General features: G+C 36.7%; 3 protein-coding genes across 4 annotated transcripts; 2 read left to right on the forward strand and 1 right to left on the reverse strand.

The window, feature by feature from the left end:
* Nucleotides 1-749: 749 nt before the first annotated feature.
* On the forward strand, nt 750-9,098 carry LOC110376138 (diacylglycerol kinase epsilon). The gene is made up of 12 exons (XM_021334522.3): nt 750-1,194; nt 1,265-1,427; nt 1,516-1,631; nt 1,741-1,864; nt 2,550-2,623; nt 2,716-2,850; nt 3,023-3,162; nt 7,338-7,509; nt 7,900-8,068; nt 8,336-8,391; nt 8,485-8,574; nt 8,776-9,098. Exons 1-12 carry the CDS (start codon nt 994-996, stop codon nt 8,908-8,910), a joined length of 1,575 nt encoding a protein of 524 aa, XP_021190197.3. The 5' UTR covers nt 750-993; the 3' UTR covers nt 8,911-9,098.
* A 557-nt stretch (nt 9,099-9,655) lies between these two features.
* Nucleotides 9,656-18,140, reverse strand: LOC110376276 (mitochondrial dicarboxylate carrier). Of its 2 annotated transcripts, none has more exons than XM_021334691.3 (6): nt 17,862-18,140; nt 15,729-15,923; nt 14,771-14,883; nt 14,194-14,333; nt 13,643-13,850; nt 9,656-13,256 (listed from the first exon to the last, which is right to left on the reverse strand). In XM_021334691.3, the coding sequence occupies exons 2-6, from the start codon at nt 15,913-15,915 to the stop codon at nt 13,020-13,022; spliced, it is 885 nt and encodes a 294-aa protein (XP_021190366.3). In that variant the 5' UTR covers nt 15,916-15,923; nt 17,862-18,140; the 3' UTR covers nt 9,656-13,019. The 2 variants fall into 2 exon arrangements, with proteins under 2 accessions (XP_021190366.3, XP_021190374.3); XM_021334699.3 differs by lacking the exon at nt 17,862-18,140 and adding an exon at nt 16,162-16,320.
* Elp6 (Elongator complex protein 6) lies at nt 16,718-19,004 on the forward strand. The gene is made up of 3 exons (XM_021334708.3): nt 16,718-16,730; nt 17,536-17,664; nt 18,208-19,004. Exon 3 carries the CDS (start codon nt 18,209-18,211, stop codon nt 18,944-18,946), a length of 738 nt encoding a protein of 245 aa, XP_021190383.3. The 5' UTR covers nt 16,718-16,730; nt 17,536-17,664; nt 18,208; the 3' UTR covers nt 18,947-19,004.
* The last annotated feature ends 215 nt before the right edge of the window (nt 19,005-19,219 follow it).

A 19,219-nucleotide genomic window follows, 5' to 3' on the forward strand; every position in this document is an offset into this window, starting at 1 on the left:
TCGTTGACGTATTGTGACATGTAGTCATCCTCATTGATGTTAATTGCTGAAGTGTCGCTCGTATTTTGCCTACATTTTATATTACTCAAAAAGTTTATATCTAAGTGAATTCAAAATCATGTAATATATCAAAAAGTTTATTTATATCTAATTGAATGCAAAATCATGTAATATATTAAAACCAGGAACTTATTTTTAGAGTTTTTAATATTAATTACGATGTTTTTTTTCTTAAGAGGGCTATCACAAATTTTCGCGAATTTAATTATTTTTTCTTGAAAGTAAGAACATACGATGACAAAGTGAAGTCTGTTTTCATTGATATTTTACCTACTGCCAGTTTTATGGCACATCTGTTTCTGCACGATTTTCTTAATCCATAATTTAAGATGGCGGGCGGGAACAAATTAATGCATATTTGTAAAATTGAATTATAAATGAAAAGTATGTTATACAAGCGTTGTAATAGCATGAACAGCGTGTAATTTTACTAACTTGACTCTCGAATAGTTTATATGTGTAAGTTTATACCTTGATATGTATTTTCTATTTTATAATTGTCGTTTCATAGACATCCATCTGACGCAGGCGTCAAAATCGCTCTGATTTGCCATTTTGGGCACTGCATAGTCTGCACTGCAGTTCAGTGTGGTAAGCTTTTTGTTCGGAACGTTCTATCTAGTACGTAGTACATATATATCGATGCTCATGACATTCATTGACACTTGACAGCAAGCTAATTCAACCAGACCAGCATGCTCTCCTCCAATCCAACTCTTGCTTTCTGTAACAAAAACATAACAATGTGCAGTCTGTAGTAAATAATACGACTTTCCACTGTCTGTGGTAACTTGTGGTGTATTGGATAAACTAGTTTACAGATGTAAACATTTAAATAAAATTATTGATTTTCCCTTATTATTTGGTCAATTGGAACTTTTGTACTACCAAAACTTTCTAAATCGGAAGTATAGTTATTGGCATTGATTTGAAATGGAAGCCTTTTTGAATTTGAATGACGTTCTAATCTGTAATCACTATTTCTTAGTAGGCGGCGTATTTCTCGTTTATTTAGTTTATAGAATTCTTCATTCGATATTTTCCGATAATAATTATATGCGCACACGATATAGAAGCCGAGGTCATACTTGGAGAAGCATTCAGTGTAACAAATCATTACCTTATAATATTTATGTGAGTACACTTTATTCTTATTATTTGTCTATTTGCATAACATATTGATATAACTTGGCATTTATTGCAGTGCACAAATTGTGGTAAACTGATGTTACCAATTGTGGGGCTCTTCTGTGAATGTTGCGCTATAAGCGCATGCAAAAGGTGTCATAGGGCTATAGATAAAAAGTTTAAATGTAAATCACTTTCTTGGCCTGGAGACAAGCCATTTTACCATCACTGGGTTCATGGTATGCATTCATGTATTTGCTTATTTGTTGATAATAGTATTAGTTTATTTGCCTTGCCATATGTGCTTACAAACATTTTCTTTATCAGTGGGAACCAGTCCGTCTGAGAGTGTGGACCAGAATGAAGAAGGTCTTAGAAAGTACTTTTGTTCATGGTGTCAAAGAACAAAACTATGGGCTCATACTCTTGCTGATGATAGAGAGGTATTCTTTTATAACCTGACTGCCAAGAGCATTTTCTAAACTGTTTGGCTTATTATTAAATATGGTATTTTATAATAACCCTTTAATGTTATTTATTAAAATTTTGCAGCTATGTGATTTTCAAAAATACAGAAATATAATAATTCCACCTGCATGTGTTCAGTTAGAAAAAGGAGTTGTTTCTAACATAAAACATCCAGGTGACAATGAATGGGAACCATTTATAATTTTGGGTATGTTTTCTACTTGAATGAACACAAATATCTTTTTACCCATATGGAGCAAAGTCCTAAAGCAAGGCAGTATATTTTTATTATAAACAAGTGCTAGCTTCCTTCACCTGCTAGCTTGTGGTTAACCTGTTTCCGAGACAACAACTTCCTTCAGAAAGATATGTATAAAGTAGCTTACATTTTTTCTGATATGCATTATTAGCCTTATTTCTGCCCAGTTTTATCAAAATCCAACCATACTTATTTTTCTTAGCACTATGGATTTATCATATTTATTATAAAAAACTCCCATAATAAATAAACTCTTATAATATGTGGAGTTTGTTAAGTTTTGTACTGAAGGCAAGAAAATAATGTCATTGTATCTATTTTCTTGTTTGAATGGTAATTTAATTGAGGTAAGTGTATTAGTGGGTTACCTTCTTTGCTACATACTGGTGACCTGCCACCTCTATATTCAAATGGAATACTAATGAACTTGATTGATGGAAAGAATATTTCATTATTGATGTGTTATGTTTATTAATGCTTACCTACCTAATTACTAGAAAATAAAATCTTATCAATTAATCTTTGCTGCTACACAATGTTTTAACTTATGTCAAAAAACATTGAACTATTAAAAGATTCAATATCAGTGAGCAAAACGAATTACGCAATCGTAATATACGTTTAAAAATTTCAGCTAATCCAAAGTCCGGAAGCAATAGAAGTGATGAAGTACTGTCTTTGTTTAGAGGTCTGCTTAATCCAATCCAGGCAAGTTTGTTAACATCATTACATTATACAAATGTAAAAATTTTTATAATGTCTCATTTCTATAATGATATAAGTTAATTCATATTTATTAGGTAGTGGATATCAGTTCAACTTCTCCTGAGAGTGTGGTGCGATGGTTGCCTCCAAGATGTCGCATCCTCGTGGCCGGCGGCGACGGCACCGTGGCATGGGTCATGAACTCTCTCTTCTCTTTCCCTCAAGTTAAGGTAAACAGCTTACGTAATTTATTCTTTTACTTAATTATTAACGCTTTTATTTAGCTTCCACCCTCGTCCCGTGGGGATTTCTGCCTGGGTAATGGTGTAGCTTTACAACAGTGAAGGATTTTTTAAATTATCGTATTAGTTTTAATTTACTGTAGGTATACTTTTTTTTCAGGCGGCAGTTGCGATTTTACCTATGGGCACTGGCAATGATTTGTCGCGTGTGCTCGGATGGGGCGCTGGTGGGCACACTACGCTAGACGCGCACAACATCATTAATTCTGTAAAGAATGCCAGTCATCAACCGCTGGACAGGTAATAATGGTTTTATTATTATTTTGAAATGGGGAATGAATGGCTGACTTAGTAATTTAGAAGGCAACATACATTTTTGGGGGCGAATAATGATATTAAAAAGAAGCCTGTTTAGTTAGCACCCTTTTGAAATTGGAGTCAATCTATAAAAAAAGGTTCAGAAAGCGAATTCAAATTTTTTGTCGACCGCATTTACGGCAAAGCACATTACATTATATAGTCCTCCTTATCGATTTCGATAACGGCGACCCATGGCAAATTCACCTCCTAGCGTGAGCCCTGATGTGACTGGCTAAACCGAGCTTTGATTTGAAGACTCGGTCGCAAGCGCTGCAGTACAACTGACCCGCAGCATTGAGAGTGTAGGTGTACGAAGGCTTAGGTCTCTCTTTTTGTAATTGGCGCTTTTCGTCTAGAGCCTCGAGTCTTTTTGCTTCGAATAGCTTGACATTTTGGTAGATGTTTTTGCGCCAAGATGACCTATTTGAAGCAAGCCTCTCCCAATCATTAGGGTCAATACCGCAAGCCTTCAGATGTCTTTTGAACACGTCCTTGTAGCGTAGATATTGTCCTCCTCGCTTCCGTTTACCTTCAGCCATCTCTGAGTAAAAGACCGCTTTAGGTAGACGGTGGTTGTCCATTCGAAGGACGTGTCCACACCACCTGAGTTGTCGCTGCATTAGCAATGCCTCCATTCCATACATATTGGACCGTCGGAGCACCTCTGTGTTGGGAATGCGATCCTGCCACTTAATTCTAAGGATGGACCTCAGACACCTGAGATGGAATGTGTCGAGTTTTTTAATATCTGACTTGTACAGGCACCAAGTTTCTGCGCCGTACATAAGCACAGGCATTACTAGTGCCTTGTACACGTCAATTTTAGTTTTCAGCTTTATGTCATGGGATCTCCAAACACGATCACTCAGTCGTCCAAAAGTTGCAGCGGAGTTTGCGATGCGTAGTGGTATCTCAGAAGCTAGGGTGTTATCATGTCTGATATTGCTTCCTAGGTATTTAAAATGGGTTACTTCCTCTAGTGGCTTACCATCTATCTTTATAGTATCATTATCCAATTCGTGTCCACGTGACGGTTGCTTGAGGATTTGTGTCTTAGCGATGCTTATGACTAAACCAAACCTTTGGCAGGATTGATGAAGTGCATCGACGTATTTTTGCAAATATGTCAGGTTGTCAGACATAAGACACACATCGTCAGCGTAGAGTATTTCGAGGATGGAGATCTTAGTCAGTTTAGATTTTGCCCTGAACCTTGAAATATCGAAAACGCCCTTATCAGTACGAACATTAAGTTGTATCTGATCATGACAGTACTTCAAGGCATCTCTCATAACAACTGAAAAATAGATGGCAAAGAGTGTGGGTGCCATGACGCAGCCCTGTTTTACTCCACTCGTAATCTGGATTTCCTCAGAAAGTTCATTTTCATGTTGGACTTTCGCTTTCATGTCAGTGTGAAAATGACGTATGAGGTTAATGAACTTCTTTGGATACCCAGACTTCTGGAGAACAAGCCAGAGAGCCTCACGTGGGACTCTATCAAATGCTTTCTCTAAATCGACAAAACACATGTAGAGAGGCTTTTGGTGTTCCAAGCTTTTCTCCTGGAGTTGCCTTACGACGGAGATGGCGTCGATAGTACCTCTGGCTGGACGGAAGCCACATTGACTCTCAGGCAGGTAATCCTCAGCTAAACTACTAAGACGTCTATTTATAATGTGTGCTAAGATTTTACCAGCACTGGAAAGAAGCGATATGCCTCTATATGAGCTGCAATCGGAGACATCTCCTTTCCCTTTGTAAAGCTTGCAGATCACCGCATCCTTCCAATCCTGTGGGACTTCTTCTGTCTCCCAGACTCTTGAGACAAGATGAAACAGTCTCCGTATGATATTTTTTCCACTGTATTTGTAAACTTCTGATGGTAACTGATCCATGCCAGGTGTTTTTAAGTTTTTCAGACGTTTAACTGCCACAACAAACTCTTCAAAACTTGGTGGATCCTCCAGTTGTTGGCAGACAGGCAGGTCTTGGAGGTTGCTGATATACAACAGGTCAGCTCTGAGCGCATCGGGATTCAGAACATCATTGAAATGCTCTGCCCATCGCATTATTACATCGGCTTTTGACGTAACTCGGTGCTGTCTGTCTTTTGTGTACATTGGTGCAATTTTTCTTGCCCGTGGGCCGAAAATAGTTCGTATACCCTCAAAGAATCTGCCAGTCTGATGAGTATCAGCGTAGTGCTGCATTTCAGCAGCTTTCTCTGACCACCACTTGTTTTTGAACTCTCGAACTTTACCTTTCAATCTCTGCGAGGCATTACTATTGCTGAGTGTTTCCGTCTGCTTTGAATTTAGTTGATGCCTGTGTTGCTCTACTAGCGTTCTGATTTCTTTGTCGGATTCGTCAAACCAATCTTGGATCCTTCTCTTAGGTTTTCCTACTATTTCCTGTGCACAGCCATGTAAGTGTTTGGCATAGGCTCTCCATTCTCCATCTATATCACTAAATTCGGCATCCGGAGCACTCGCAGCAAATTTTAGATCTAACGCTTTACCTAAGTCTGGTGAGGTGATAAGTTTCGAGAAGGTCAGCTTGGGAGGGATTTTGTTTGGGGCTCGTCGTGGTGCTTTCAGTTGTAGATACATCTTTGATCGAATAAGACGGTGATCAGTCCAGCCAACGGCACCACGCATTGCTCTTGTGACAAGAACGTCACGCAGGTCCTTCTGACGGACAATGATATAGTCTAAAAGATGCCAGTGCTTGGATCTTGGGTGCATCCACGAGGTCTTGTATTTCTCAGCAAGTCGGAAATATGTATTTGTGATACCAAGATTGAATTGTGCACATAATGACAGTAATCTAAGGCCATTATCATTACATTTACCAACTCCATGTTTACCGAGAGCACCGTCCCATATATCATATTCGGTGCCAACACGAGCATTGAAATCACCCAGTAAAACAATTTTATCACAAGCTGGAATGTTCTCAAGAGTTTGTTTCAGTTGTTGGTAAAACGTCTCTTTATCTTCGTCCGCTGAAGGCAGTGTGGGCGCATACACACTTATGAGGTGGGCGAATTTGTTACTGGCAATTGGGATACGGAGAGTCATGAGACGGTCATTGACACCCTTGGGTAGTTCACTCAGATCTCTCACCAAACCATTGCGAATAGCAAAACCCACACCACTATCAGCCCTCTCGCTGGCAGGTCGTCCACTCCAGTAATATGTGTAGCCTCCAAGTTGTTCGCACAGCTCTCCAGTATCGCTTAAGTGCGTTTCACTAATGGCAGCTATGTCTATGTTATAGCGAGCCAATTCCCTTGCTATAAGGGCGGTTTTTCTTTCTGGGCACTGGTTACGGTCATTGTCTAATAGGGTCCGTACGTTCCATGTAGCAATGCAAAGTTTTTGATTGTTTTTCGTATCGTTAACTTTTTTCTGTCTCTTCTGACCGCATTTGGCGATGTCCAAGTGCCCGCGGTTTGACACTTAGATGATGGATGGGACAGACTATTTTTGGGCCACCTTTTCTAGGCCCCTCCTCTATGCAGAGGAAAGCAGAGCGATCCTAAATAGGGCTGCTTTGTCACCAGTTGTGCTGCCGAACCCAGAATCCCGTCCCAATCAATTCCGGGAGCGACCACTCTCCCCTGGCCGCCTACGTGCAGAATGCTGACTAGAGCCTCAGTACATCGATACCTACACCCCACCGCCAGCATCCCATCGCCGCAGGGCTTTTATCGCTACGATCCGGAGGTAATTTGCTAGGGTCATCTGCGCGTGACTTTGATTTTAGTGGATATGCAGTTGCGCGAATACACACCCACTCTCTCATTCCCGCTCTCTGAAGTCCAATGGGCTGGCAGGCCAGTACGATTGGCAGAGGCAGGAGTGCAGCGAAAGGCCGTAAACCACTATATGGATCCTGATAGACGCCCTTAAGGTTTTTCGCATTACCCTGCTGCGCTATCCGACATTATATTCGTAGGTTGATATGGACTATAATGACGGAGCAGACTTAGCACATTGGGGATCACCAAATTCCTTTTGTCACTTCTAGTGACGCCCATAGGAAGAAGCGGGGACATTACATTATATCACTGTAATGGAATAATATGACTAAATAATTTGTGTTGCCAGATGGAAGGTGACGATAAATCCTAAGCGCACTAGACTGGGTCGCTACCGGCAGCCGCGCATGCTGTATGCGTACAACTACGCGAGTATCGGCGTAGACGCTCAAGTGGCCTTGGATTTCCATCATGCACGCGCGCAATTTCTCTACAGATACGCTAGTCGGACTCTTAATTATGTAAGCTATAAAAGTATCTAATACATCCAGGTTTCACACATCTTTGGCAGTCATTACGGCAAGCAAGTCTGACAACCAAACTTGTTCCTGTACCTGGATAAAACACAGCCCATGTTTAGTGCAGATAGTGCCGCTTCTTAACAGTAAAAGCATTTTTCAAATCGGTTAGTAGTTTCGGAGCTTATGCATATTAAACAAACAACAAATCCAACAAACAAACAATAAATATTAGACTACTGCTGTTTCGGCTTCCTCAATGCGGGTTGGTGATTTCCGACTTCCTCATGATGTTTTCCTTCCCCCTTTTATCAGCCATATTAGATAGACTGTTAGTCAATTATATTTGTTTAAAGTTTAAACCAAACCTAACTGTAGTAACACATATTTGAGATGGCGTACGCGTTCCTGGGCGTGGGGCGGGCGCTGGACGACGGCGGCTGCGGCGGGCTGGAGCGGCGCCTGCGCGTGTGCGTGGCGGGCGAGGCGCTGGCGCTGCCGCCGCTGCAGGCGCTCGTCGCGCTCAACATCCCCTCCTGGGGCGCCGGCGTCGACCTCTGGAGTTAGCATACACTTACATTTTTCAAGCGATACTGGTATTTTGAGTATGTAGTTAAATTTTAAAATTTCGTAGTTATTTCATTCCGGTATAACTCGGGCCTTACGATCCCACTACCGTTTGATAGATTGCCAATGGAGAAAAATAAAGTCACTCAACTAAGTATTGCAGTTTTGCCTTCACTTAAAGGACTCGATTGCCAAATAATTATAGTTTTATTTACTTCAGCTGCAGTTCAATTATATCTTCTGACAATTACAATTTCTTCAGGTATGGGCAGCGAAGATGAAGTGGGAGAGCAGAGCATTAACGACGGGAAGCTTGAGGTAAAATGCCGACGTTTTAGTGTTAAATATAAAATTATCCTTAAACGAACAATATCGTTTTCCAACTAAACATTGTATTAACTATGATTACAGGTAGTCGGAATTTCGTCATCGTTCCACATAGCGAGATTGCAGTGTGGGCTAGCAGAACCTTACCGTTTCGCTCAAGCTTCTAGCCTAAAGGTAAATATAATAATAATTATGTATCTCTAAATAGATCTGCATACTGCGCAGTTCTTACATATTATGGTTCACAAGCATTGTACCCTCCGAGAGTGGGGGATTAAAAAGTTATTTTTATTATACGAGATTTGCGGGGTAAAGAGATTTCTAGTTATGTGCTAGCTACAACATAAGGCTTTAAGTTATTTTTATTTGTTCTAGATTGAATTAGAAGGATCTTGCGCTATGCAAGTGGACGGCGAGCCGTGGATGCAGGGGCCCGCAACTATTCTGATCGAGCCAGCCGGCCAGAGCCTCATGTTACGGGCGAGCGGGAAACAGCGCAAGAACGAATGATCTCTTACGTTATACAAGCCTTATTTGGCTCTTATAAATTCACCTAAGGTGTTAGTTTAGTACTCAGTTATCGATTGATAACATTATTTTAAATGACAAATCTCACCACTTATTTAAGTGCCAATGTTTGATGCACATGTTATGAGTTTGTGAAACAAATTGTGTAATAAACACCCAATGTTATTTTTTTAGGTATTTTATTTAAACAAACAATCCTTTTACCTAGATTCTAGATGATAGTGGAACTATAGCAAAAAAAACTATTTAATCCCTTTTAAAAAGGAGAAAGTTCTCAATTCGGATGGATTTCGGATTTTTGCGTTTATTCTCGCGATATGCGCTTCCATCGTTTACAAAATAATTAAAACATTAATGGCCTTACTACAAAAACTTTAAACCCTGTTTTACACTTGTCTAATAAAATTTTGGCTGCAAAATGAACCATATGTCAACGTCATAATTTGACATTTTTTTAGACAAGGCATAAACTGACGTTTAAAAGTTTTTGTGGTAAGACGGTAATTTTTTTTGTTTGAAAGGGTATATCTTCCAAAATGGTCCCATCGTCATCACGTTTGGTCAGGATTTGATAGTGGAATCAGGAAATCGAAGGCAACTCTCGAAAATTTTAGGCATTCATAGAGTAGGATAATTGTTACTAAATTGATTTGATTATTGTTACCAAAGGTTTTATGGGGGAGAGGATGAACAGGTAAATAACAAGGAAAATGTAAAGAAATAATAATTCAGTAACAAGAATTTTAATGTACATAGAACAAAATAATGGAATTCTAAAAATGCTCAAAATCTACACAAGTCCTATCCAACTAATTGGACACATAGATTTATTTCTATAAAATAAATGATGTAATGTTTCACTTCCCTTTCAATAACACGTTCTTATATCGCTATCATAAATATTATACATAAAAGGAAATAAATTCCTAAAAATTACTTAACTATTAGATATTGTGACCATTGAACACAGAAATGAGTCATAAGTTAGTATATTTTGGGGAAACCATTAACATTTTTAATGTCAAACATTAATACCTTAGGAACTACGAATTATACACGCCTCATATTTTTTATAACATTGATATAGTAATTAACAACAGTAGCCTATAACAAATATGTTAAAAATAACAACTATTAGGTATATATTCATTTTGTTGATGTAACCTATTGGTTACTATATTAGGACACTTGAATGGAAGAAATATCTATCTAAAGTAAGTTACATACCATAGATGACATAAAAATTGTATATGTATTTATCGTACATTTAGTTAGGCAGTTTATATAAGTTCTGTTTTCTTGCTAAATAGCCAACTGGCTACGTGTATTCAACACACTGTAAATATATAGTAGGTACATAGGATAGAATACCTAACATGCAGTTTATACAATAAAATGAGAAACTCAATCTCGCTATCAGTAGGGGTGTTCTATTGGTAAAATATAAGCAGGATACATGATGTTTCAAAAATACCCGTAAAGTGGAAAGCGGGTTAATTGGTCCCTTGTGTAACTAATTCACAAATGTGAACACAGAAACATCTATTAACATGACATCAGACACTTTGTGGCGGGGTGTACTTGCGACTAATTAAGGTCATTAGCTATATAGGGGCCTTCTTTAAAGTTTTAGCTGCTGACCTTTCTTTTAATCGCATTAAAACAAGCTACTATTGGCGTCCACCTCCCTCCAAATGTAAATTTTGAATCCGTCATCAAAGAAGGATATTTCGTACTTATGATAGACCTGACCCCACTGGGCCGTCATAATTGTTCACTCTCCACCCACGAAGTCACAATCTGCGATGGTATTTTTACGGGTACTTTTTGTAACAACTTGCTACTTATATTAGACGTTTGCCATTTCATCCATTTTTGTAGTAGTTTAAAATAATAAACAGTAGAAAACGTAGACGAAACAATGAGTAAATTAGAGATGAACCATAGAGATGCCTTCAACCTTCACTCATCGCAAATGGATATTTCATCCAGAATAATGCAGCAACGTGAAGGATACAGAACACTAATCTTTTTAAATTTCTACGGAACACAGAACACGTACCTAAAATTATGTATTCGAATACTGTTTAAAAGACAATGTTTTTGAGGAATGTATGTAACTCAAATCATTTAAAAATACATCCAAAAATAAATTCTATTAAAAATATTACGATACTGCTGTCATATTTAATGGAATAGTGTATTAAATACCAAGAAACTCCTATTTCGTTTTAGATATAATTTTGGCACGATATAAAACATAACATAATTAATTTCTAAACAACACAGCCCCAAATAGAATTTAGGTATTTATAAATCATAATCTCGTATCTTTGCCTTGCAGGGGAAGACATTTTGAATGTCTTTAATCAGGTAAAATACACTTTGATCACTTATGTGTCTGCTGATATATAAAATGTCGAATCTAGTTTTTGCCTCTTTAGAAAACCTGGAATGTCAATGTGTTAAAACTTAATTCTTCGCAATCAATAGGGGATAGAAAAGATATAAAGAAGTTATAATAAGAATATACTTAATGCTTTACGAATAAAACCGTTACCGAATTCAGGCTTCATTGAAATCGTTATATGAAGCTTAATAAAGAAATATATTATTACATTGTTTCTCATTCCAGGGACAGACATAACATTCGGTGCACGGAATGTTAAATCAGTCGTAACATAAAGGTACAAGAATTTGTGGAAAAGTGCACCTAGAGTTCAACTGCGAGTGGCGCCTTTTCACACTAGCATGCTTTTTCGCGGTTCCGGTATTCAAAAATATGTCTGATTCAATATGCATTATCAATGAGGGTTTTCTAAAATGGCGTCCACCAGGTGGCGCACTGAGTCGTCAGGTCCAGGTAACTGTCAAAGTGCTTATCTTTACTATGAATAGTGAACGATTTTAGTGGTTTTTTTATTTTATAATTAAAGCACTGCATTATTGTTTTACTATTGAGGTTGAGTAAATAAAAAAAACTAAATCATATTGTGTTAACAAATTTTTCAACAAGCTTTTCCTTAGTACCAGTGACTTTTGCACCCTCTCTCTTAGCTCAATTTTTAGTTCGGAAACCTTATTCTGACCGTAGTCCATAATAAAATCAATAACACTTCCAATATAACAGAATTTCAATAAACAATAAGTTCGGCACCTACAATTCCATACTATTTGACAGCTGTTTGGACCAGACGCATACGTGGCGCCACCCGGTGGCAGAAAAAATTTCAAAAACCCTCATTATGCTAGTCAATGAATTTGCAGACGAACTTATGTAAAGGGAAAATACCAGTGACTAATGTACAAAGAGACGAACCGGGGACGTAACCGTCTTATTTCAGCGGAAAACCACGTAACTTGAAGTGTTCAATTTGAATCATAAAAATCTCAAAAATAAATTATGTATAAAACATTAAAAAACAATAAAAAGCATCCAAGAAAATGGTAACTATAAAAATTCTCACAATAACAAATTATTTAATTGGCTAGTTTTAAGTCTTTACTAACTGTAAGACTGTGTAGATTATACATGGATAAATCCATGAAAAGTATCATCCATATTGTAGACAAATCGCACAATGAGTATAAACTTATTTACGACCGTAAAATACAACGGTCCATGGAAGTACTGGTTCTGCAATGTAGACCATACTCATTAAGGTCTGGACCTTATACATCTGCAGAATTTGTTCCATATCACATTTGCATCAGATATTATTTGACTAAGATTATAATCAAAAAATAAAATCAACTACCTGTCTTGACTGATAGTCTCAATAAAAACTTTGAAAAGTTTTTGCCCATTGAATTTACCCTGTACTCACAGGAAAATGTTAGTATTGAATAGTCACAGACTTCTGCCAAGACAGATCTCGTTCTATGAACAGATTGTTAAGTAAATTCTACTACACTTTGACTATAAGATCTACACAAGCACGTTATGTTTGCAGATTTCAAATAAGATGGTTATTATTTTTATCTTGAATAACTAAATGCATCTAAATTATCTAATCAAGTATATCACACACCTCCTAAAACCATTCTACAAAACTATAAAAGTACCTGTGTCCTATAGTAAAATTTCCTATTTAGTGTTTGATTACACCAAAATTCATTCTCAATTGTTCTAAAAACACAAATGTCAAGATAGTATGTGGCGCAAGCCTAACAAATGCTGGAATGTAGCCTTTAAAGAAAGCAAGGGGACCTTCCCTTGCAGTACTTGTAATGAGATGGAAAATGCCTTTAAATTCGCCAGGCTTAGCATTCATGGCACGGGTTTTCAGGACATCCACAGGTTGTGTCATAGTTGTTGCTACGCCTCCCTGAAATGTTACAAATAATATTTATGTAATAAAATTATTTATTTCATATTAGAAGGCTGTATTGGCTTAGTTTAATTGCAAATGTTTTCCTCAAACTGCAAAACTAACAGACGATTCTTGGCAAAAATACCTTTCTGCGCATCATAAAAAAAAAACTAAATTGAAATCTAGCGTGTTATTGTATTCCGTTCATTCTTTGGTAGTCAACAGAGCGAACATAGTATTTTGGACCATTTAATCAAGTTCAAAAATATATGGGAAAAACATAGGCAAATATAAATGTCCTTACAAACACCAAATTCTATGAATCCAGACTAGGCATATACCTAGCTACCTAGCTCACAAAAACAAGATAAACAAGGTAGTTTAAAATAAAATGCCCTTACCGCTAATAAACTAGACGTTACATGTGTCACAACATTGTCATTGAAGTATGGTGTGGTGAGAAGTAGTAACTTGATCTGATCATAAAAGGCAAGTTGTCCTATTGTCATAAGCGCTGCACGACTGCACGTCATCGAAGCTCCCGCCCAAAGTCGAAGTACACCCTCAGTTGCTGCTACTCGCCATATACCATGAATAGCATTTTTATAGCTGGAATGAAAATACATATAAACTTATTGCTGAACTTGCAGAGTTATTTCTCACAGGGGCAAATCCAGCTCTTAAGAAATGTTGTGGACACATCTATCCAACTATAATTCATTTATTAAATAGGTTATTTTAAACCCTTGAATGCCGGAGTGCGGATGCACGCGAGACACAGTTAATTTTCTATTGTTTTCTAATTAGCGGCATTCAAGCAGTTAAGGACAATATAAATACAATATTTATCCAGTCGGTCCTGAAGGCTTTAAATATGTATAATTTGTTTATATGTTATTGCAATTTGTATGAGAGGCTTTGTCAAAACACAATAATGAATATTTGTACATACTTTCTTCTTTGTTCAGGGGGTAGCTTAACATCATTTTGCATCCGTACATTGACTAAATCTGCAGGGTTTCCAACAAGTCCCCCAGCAAATCCACCCATTCCAGCTATGAATGCTGTCAAGTAAAATGGAATAGGACGGCCCTGAAAATATAACAACAATATTTGATTAATAAAAACATATTTAACTGCTTTGGAGGTAAATACCATCACAATTATTAAATAAAAATCGGCAAAGTGCGACTTATAATTGCCCAATTAGGCCCTTGTGGTGGTTTTGTGGTCGGTTTATACACTGGTTTGGCATTCTACTTTTGAATCCACATGGCCATTCCGGTGCTATAGGATCATCTAGCTAGATGGCCAATCTAGCACTACCAGAATTAATCAACAGTCTGGACTATCTAGCGAAAATATGGCTGCTGTCTCCACTGGTAGCTTTGCTGTACTTGCACGTTATATTATGCCTCGTGTTCATGACACATTTTTAATGCGAGAGTTTTGTAGCTTTTAGACTAAACAAAAACAAAAATATCTACTTTTTGTAGAGTACAGAATAAGTGTTTAAATCAATTACTTACATCCTTAGGAGTAAGTTGTTGTTTGGCCATTTCATATATTCCAAACCTAGCTGTTGAGTATGTTAGCTGTCTCAGCAATGAAGCAGATATACCATTGTACAGGCCCAAGATACCTGGAAAAAGTTATATCTAACATTTATATATATCTTGATTCTATGAATATCAAGAATTGCATTCCATAACAAATAAAATGGCCCACACTTCACCACAGTTTAGCAGAAAAGTTATTAAACTATTAATAGAATTTCATTATTCAAACTTGCTTCTGACAACTCGGTTAGTGTGTAGCAAAGGGTGTGCAAGGCTTTTGTGACTTAGAAAATTTTTCATAAAAAATGAAAATTTCTGAAAATGTCTAGTTTTTCATTTCTATTGTATAGAATATGTACTTAAAAATAAGACGAAAACCATCTGGGCACCTTTTGCCTAGGACCAACGGTTCGCCTGAAAATGAGCACTAAAGGTCATTGTAAACAAAGGCAAAGTCGACGGTGCCCTGCTGCGCGGGGCTCCTACTTCTGGGTGGTTTAAAAAAAAATAACCACGACCAACCTAACCTGTCCGAGTCGGGGTTGCCCTAAGTCGAGGTTGCCAGTCGACGGAGCCCCGCTACGCGGGGCTCCTTGGTCCTAGACAAAAAGTGCCCAGATGGTTTTCGTCTTATTTTTAGGTATTCTATACGATGGAAATGAAAAACTAGGCATTTTCAGATTTCTAAGTCCCAAAAGCCTTGCACACCCTTTGCTACACTCCAACCGACGACTCATAATCTCTGAGTGGAGAAATTCTATTGGTTGTTTAATAACACCTCTCCTCTGCTTTGGAGTACTTTGGTGGAGCCTAGTCCTAAGGTTTTTATGTAAATCTTCCTGTATTTACATTCACTTAAAAAAAAAATTAGTAAAGTTATACATATTCAGAAATTGCGTAATGAAATATAAAAGTTTATCACTATTACCTTGATTTCTGACGACTATCCCAACTAGTTGAAACATTGAAATATTCTTTCCTTTTTGAGTTTGCATTTGTACTTTAAGTAAATCCAATGGGTGAGTGACACATGCTGCTCCAGCTGACGAAAATCCACCGAAATACCATTTTGAAACCCTCACTTCCTTTTGTAATACCTCTTTTTGTATACTCATTGTGTGAACTAAAAAAACAATCATACGTATGTTTACATAAACATCAGAGAACAAACACTTCACATCAGCTTTTTTATGTGACACCGTGGCTCAAATACGTTGAATACTGTATTTTTCCATGCACTATTAATTAGTTTATTTATTTAAATATAATTTATACATAATAAGCAGTGACTTTCGCTTGTTAGATGTTCAAGATAAAGTAACAGGAAAAACGCAAGAAACAAATAAATATAGAATTCTTACTTGTTATGTGTCTTTTAGACCAAGATCATTTAATGATTTAAAGTAATTAATTGAAAGAAGCAGTAATTTTAAAACCTATTTTTTAGTTTTTTTTTGCAATTTCTAATTAAAACAACGTGACGTCCATGGTTGCTGTTGCCTGATGATCAACTACATAATCTGTCAAGCAAGTCTACTGACATTGACGGTACTGTCCTGTCCACGTTTTGCCATTTTGACTTTGACATTATGGCTTATTATAGCCGTAGATAGAAGTAAAGTATAGAACCGACCTACTAAATTAATAAAAAGTCTACAGAAAAAGCGTTAACGCAAAGCGTTTTGCAAAGATTTATTAATGGAGTATTTGTTTCGGTTTTTATTTATATCCTATCAAACCCAATAAAAAATGATTCCTAAAAATAATGCATAATATCATAACATTCATTGTGTAGTCTAGGGTCCGCCTTACACTGTGTACACTGATGCCTTGTCTATCTGTACCATGTATGGTCCGCACATGGTCCGTATACGGGCACGTTATCAAAAATTGTTTAAAGTAATCTGTGACTGCATACGTCATGTATGTCATTTGTTGTAGGGATGGGCAAATGGGGAAAAAATATCGATATATATCGTATCGATATTTTTAAAATATATCGATAATAATTGACTAAAAAATATCGATATGTTGATATATCGATATTTTCTGCGCAATAAGCAATTATCTATAAAAAATGTCAAAATATTCGAAATTTTAAAGCAAATACACATCTGGCTGTTTTGACATCAGTTTTATTATTAAAAACTAAGTACATAAAGCCAAGAAAAAAACAACATCATCAACACAACAAAAATTACATTATTCAAACCAGTATTTGTCTGATATTGACATCAAGAGCACTCTTTGCTTGATGTGCTCGCCTGTTAATCTGCTCCTATCATTCGGCACAGCCAAATTCACCATTGAAGCTACTCTTTCAGATGACACTGAAGAAGCTTGGCAAATCAAATATTTTAGGGCGATTACTCGCCAGTCGGCCGCCACACTCAAGTACCATACCAACACTCCAACACACGCAGTCAGTGATACCAACCAAACCAAACCAACAAGCAGTGTCATTGTCATAGATGAACAAAATAGACAAGCAGGTCATAGACTATAGAGTGTAATTTTTGTTTGCGTTTGAATTAAATTTAAGAAATCAGATTGGTCAAAGACATGATGTGACGCATGAGCAGACAGCAGAGCTTTAAAAAATATATCGATTTTGATACCTAAAAATAAATATCGAAAGTTGATATATCGCGGGAAAAAATATCGCTGATTTATATCGATATTTTTCTGAAAAAATATCGATATTTTGATATATCGATATTTTTTGCCCAAGCCTAATTTGTTGATGTCATGACCGTATTATCACGATAAACATTTTGATACAATTTTTAATTCATTAATAATTAAGATATCCGGTGCTTATTCATGAACTTATATAATACATAATTAATTTCCACCGTAAATAGGTAGGTTGCACTTTCATAATGGCAAGATAAAATTGACGTAATCATATAACCTGTGTAAATCGTAAACCTTCATATTTCTATTATTTTCAAGGTTATTTGATGAACTATAATTATATTGGCAGATTTCCCTGTTTATGTTCCGTCTTTCTACGAATATCGTCTAATAGTTACTTAAATTTATTAGTTATTGTACTTACATTTTTCTCGTTCTCGCTGATTGTAATTAAAGCGCTTAGTTACAGTTACGTTAAACAATTCTTGTCTTGCAGATAAATTACACTGTGTTATTATCTACCGCGTGTTATATTATTTTTAATGTATGTGTCGAGAAATGTTAATCCCGGTAAACTAGCGAGCACCTACTGGCTGAGGTTTCGCGGAGTTTGCCTTTCATATAATATGAACTGAACACGCGGCCTATGTTTTAAAACATCCAGTAAAGACTGCGTTTCGCTTATCATCCGGTGTAGAGGACTGTAGTGGAACAGAATATAATCAGTAGTTACATTTTGGAAGTTTTCCAGTTATAATTGTTTGTTTCAGAATGTCTTCAGATATTGTAACATTGCTCCAGTTGGATAAAGTTCTATCCAGCAGAGTGGTTGTAGTAAAAGAAATCAACAGATGTGACAGTTCATTTATAACAAGTTGTGTTTTAAACCATTGTATCAAGAACAAGACTGCTGTTATCATAGTGTCAACTCACAACTCTTTGCAACACTACCAAAATGTGGGTCTCAAAATGAATTACAATTTGCAAAGATATGTGGATACAGGGCTTATTGATTACTTTCACTTGGGAGAATATTGTATAAATAGTTTACTGTCTGATGATAAGTTACCACAGTTGTTTGTTAAGGTGAAGGAAAACGTTTTAGCAATGCGGGAAAAGCATGAGGTAGTCAATGTTATATTAGATGGCATTTCCCACTTATTTGATTTAAATTATTCACTCAGGGATGTTAATATGTTTTGTAAAGAGTTGATACAATTTGTTACTTGTTACAATAATTCATTTGTTCTTTGTCACTGCAATGAGGCACATGACGATGATGTTACAAGTGTAATGTCAAATCTATTGTCACATAAAGCTCATACACTGGTGAAGGTTGAGAATCTGCCTTCAGGCTGGAGTACAGATGTGTCTGGACATCTAACTATAACATATCCAGGTCTAAAATATGATAATGAGCATGTTTACATTATGGATATCAAACCATACAAATATCTTTTCAAATTATTTGATAGAGGAGTTAAACTATTTGCTCCAGGTACAGTTTAAAAAAAATGTATGTATATATTTTGTTACAGGATGTTATAAAAAAATATTATTTTCACAATTTTGTTGTTTCTTTTTGTTTATCATCTAAACCTTTGGTCCTATGTAGTATTTTGTGATTCTGTAATCTGTGCTGGTACTTTACAATAAGCTAGTGTTGATGCCCAGACTGGTATATGACCACAAAAGCATGATTCAGATTTCAGTTTCATGCTTAGCGTTAGATAAAGATCTATCCCTATAAATTTGAGCAGAGTCAGAGACTGCAGAATGTAC

Source organism: Helicoverpa armigera, chromosome 2, assembly GCF_030705265.1.
Source record: "Helicoverpa armigera isolate CAAS_96S chromosome 2, ASM3070526v1, whole genome shotgun sequence".
Classification (NCBI taxonomy): Eukaryota; Metazoa; Arthropoda; class Insecta; order Lepidoptera; family Noctuidae; genus Helicoverpa; species Helicoverpa armigera.